Below are 855 nucleotides of genomic sequence, written 5' to 3' on the forward strand. Positions count from 1 at the left end.
GGCACGTTTCATTTATATAATCTTATGCATTGATGAAATATGATTTCCGAAATCCGACTATATAGTTTGGCTGGTGAATGTTTTTCTCCTCCTTTGAATTTATTTAATGGGTGATAAAGGGCCTCCTTCTTAAAAATGCCTACAGGATCTTTCTTACTCAATAAGCCTTGGCGAGGAATCCGCTGAAAGAGGTGTAGGCCTCATCGAATGGATGCTCGTAGAGGCTTCCCTGCTGCAGCTCGAGGTGGACCAGGTCCCCCTGGTTCAGCAGGAGAAGGGCCGAGTTGGAACCCTGCTGGAAGCTGCCCTTTCCGCCATATGCTGTCACCTGGTACTGGTCGTTCTTCATCAGGGCCAGCCTTGAAGGAGGTGTGCATAGTGTTGTAAGTGAGGTTCCGTTACCATTATAAATCAATGAACGTATTCCAAACACCCCTCTGAATGATGAACCATTTCATCAATGGATAAGCACTTACGTGAAGTCGCCTCTGTCTTGAGCCACGCCGTGGAAGGAGAAGTAGTAGAGACCCTTACAGGGAGCCTGGAAGTCGCTCTCGGAGGGCGACCAGCCTCCCTCACTGGTCAACACCTCCTGTGTGGAAGGAAACGTAAAGATTTATGACTTTTTCCTCTTTACCCTCGTGTGTCGTTGATTACTGTCACATATTTTTGTCAATAATTATCATACTAGTTTCCATTACGTATCTGTTTACGAACATGAAACGAAAGTAGGCACACACTGAAATCAGATGCTTGTTCCTTTCCCTAATCCTACTCTTAATGCACAGAGTTCCGCTGAAAACTATGAGAGAGGCAAGGTTCATTCGAGCGTGGGTGTCGCCTGCAGTTGGAGAA

The 855-nt window shown here is 46.2% G+C and overlaps 1 protein-coding gene across 1 annotated transcript in view; it reads right to left on the reverse strand.

Moving 5' to 3' along the window:
• Positions 1 to 68: 68 nt before the first annotated feature.
• Positions 69 to 855, reverse strand: part of LOC119588184 (cerebellin-2-like) — a 1,039-nt gene continuing 252 nt past the window's right edge. The window contains exons 2-3 of the mRNA XM_037936885.1: positions 477 to 592; positions 69 to 359 (exon numbers count right to left, since the gene is read on the reverse strand). Of these exons, the coding sequence (XP_037792813.1) occupies positions 158 to 359; positions 477 to 592 (318 nt within the window). The 3' untranslated portion in view covers positions 69 to 157. The remainder of the gene's footprint in view (positions 360 to 476; positions 593 to 855) is intronic.

Source organism: Penaeus monodon, chromosome 23, assembly GCF_015228065.2.
Source record: "Penaeus monodon isolate SGIC_2016 chromosome 23, NSTDA_Pmon_1, whole genome shotgun sequence".
Taxonomy (NCBI): Eukaryota; Metazoa; Arthropoda; class Malacostraca; order Decapoda; family Penaeidae; genus Penaeus; species Penaeus monodon.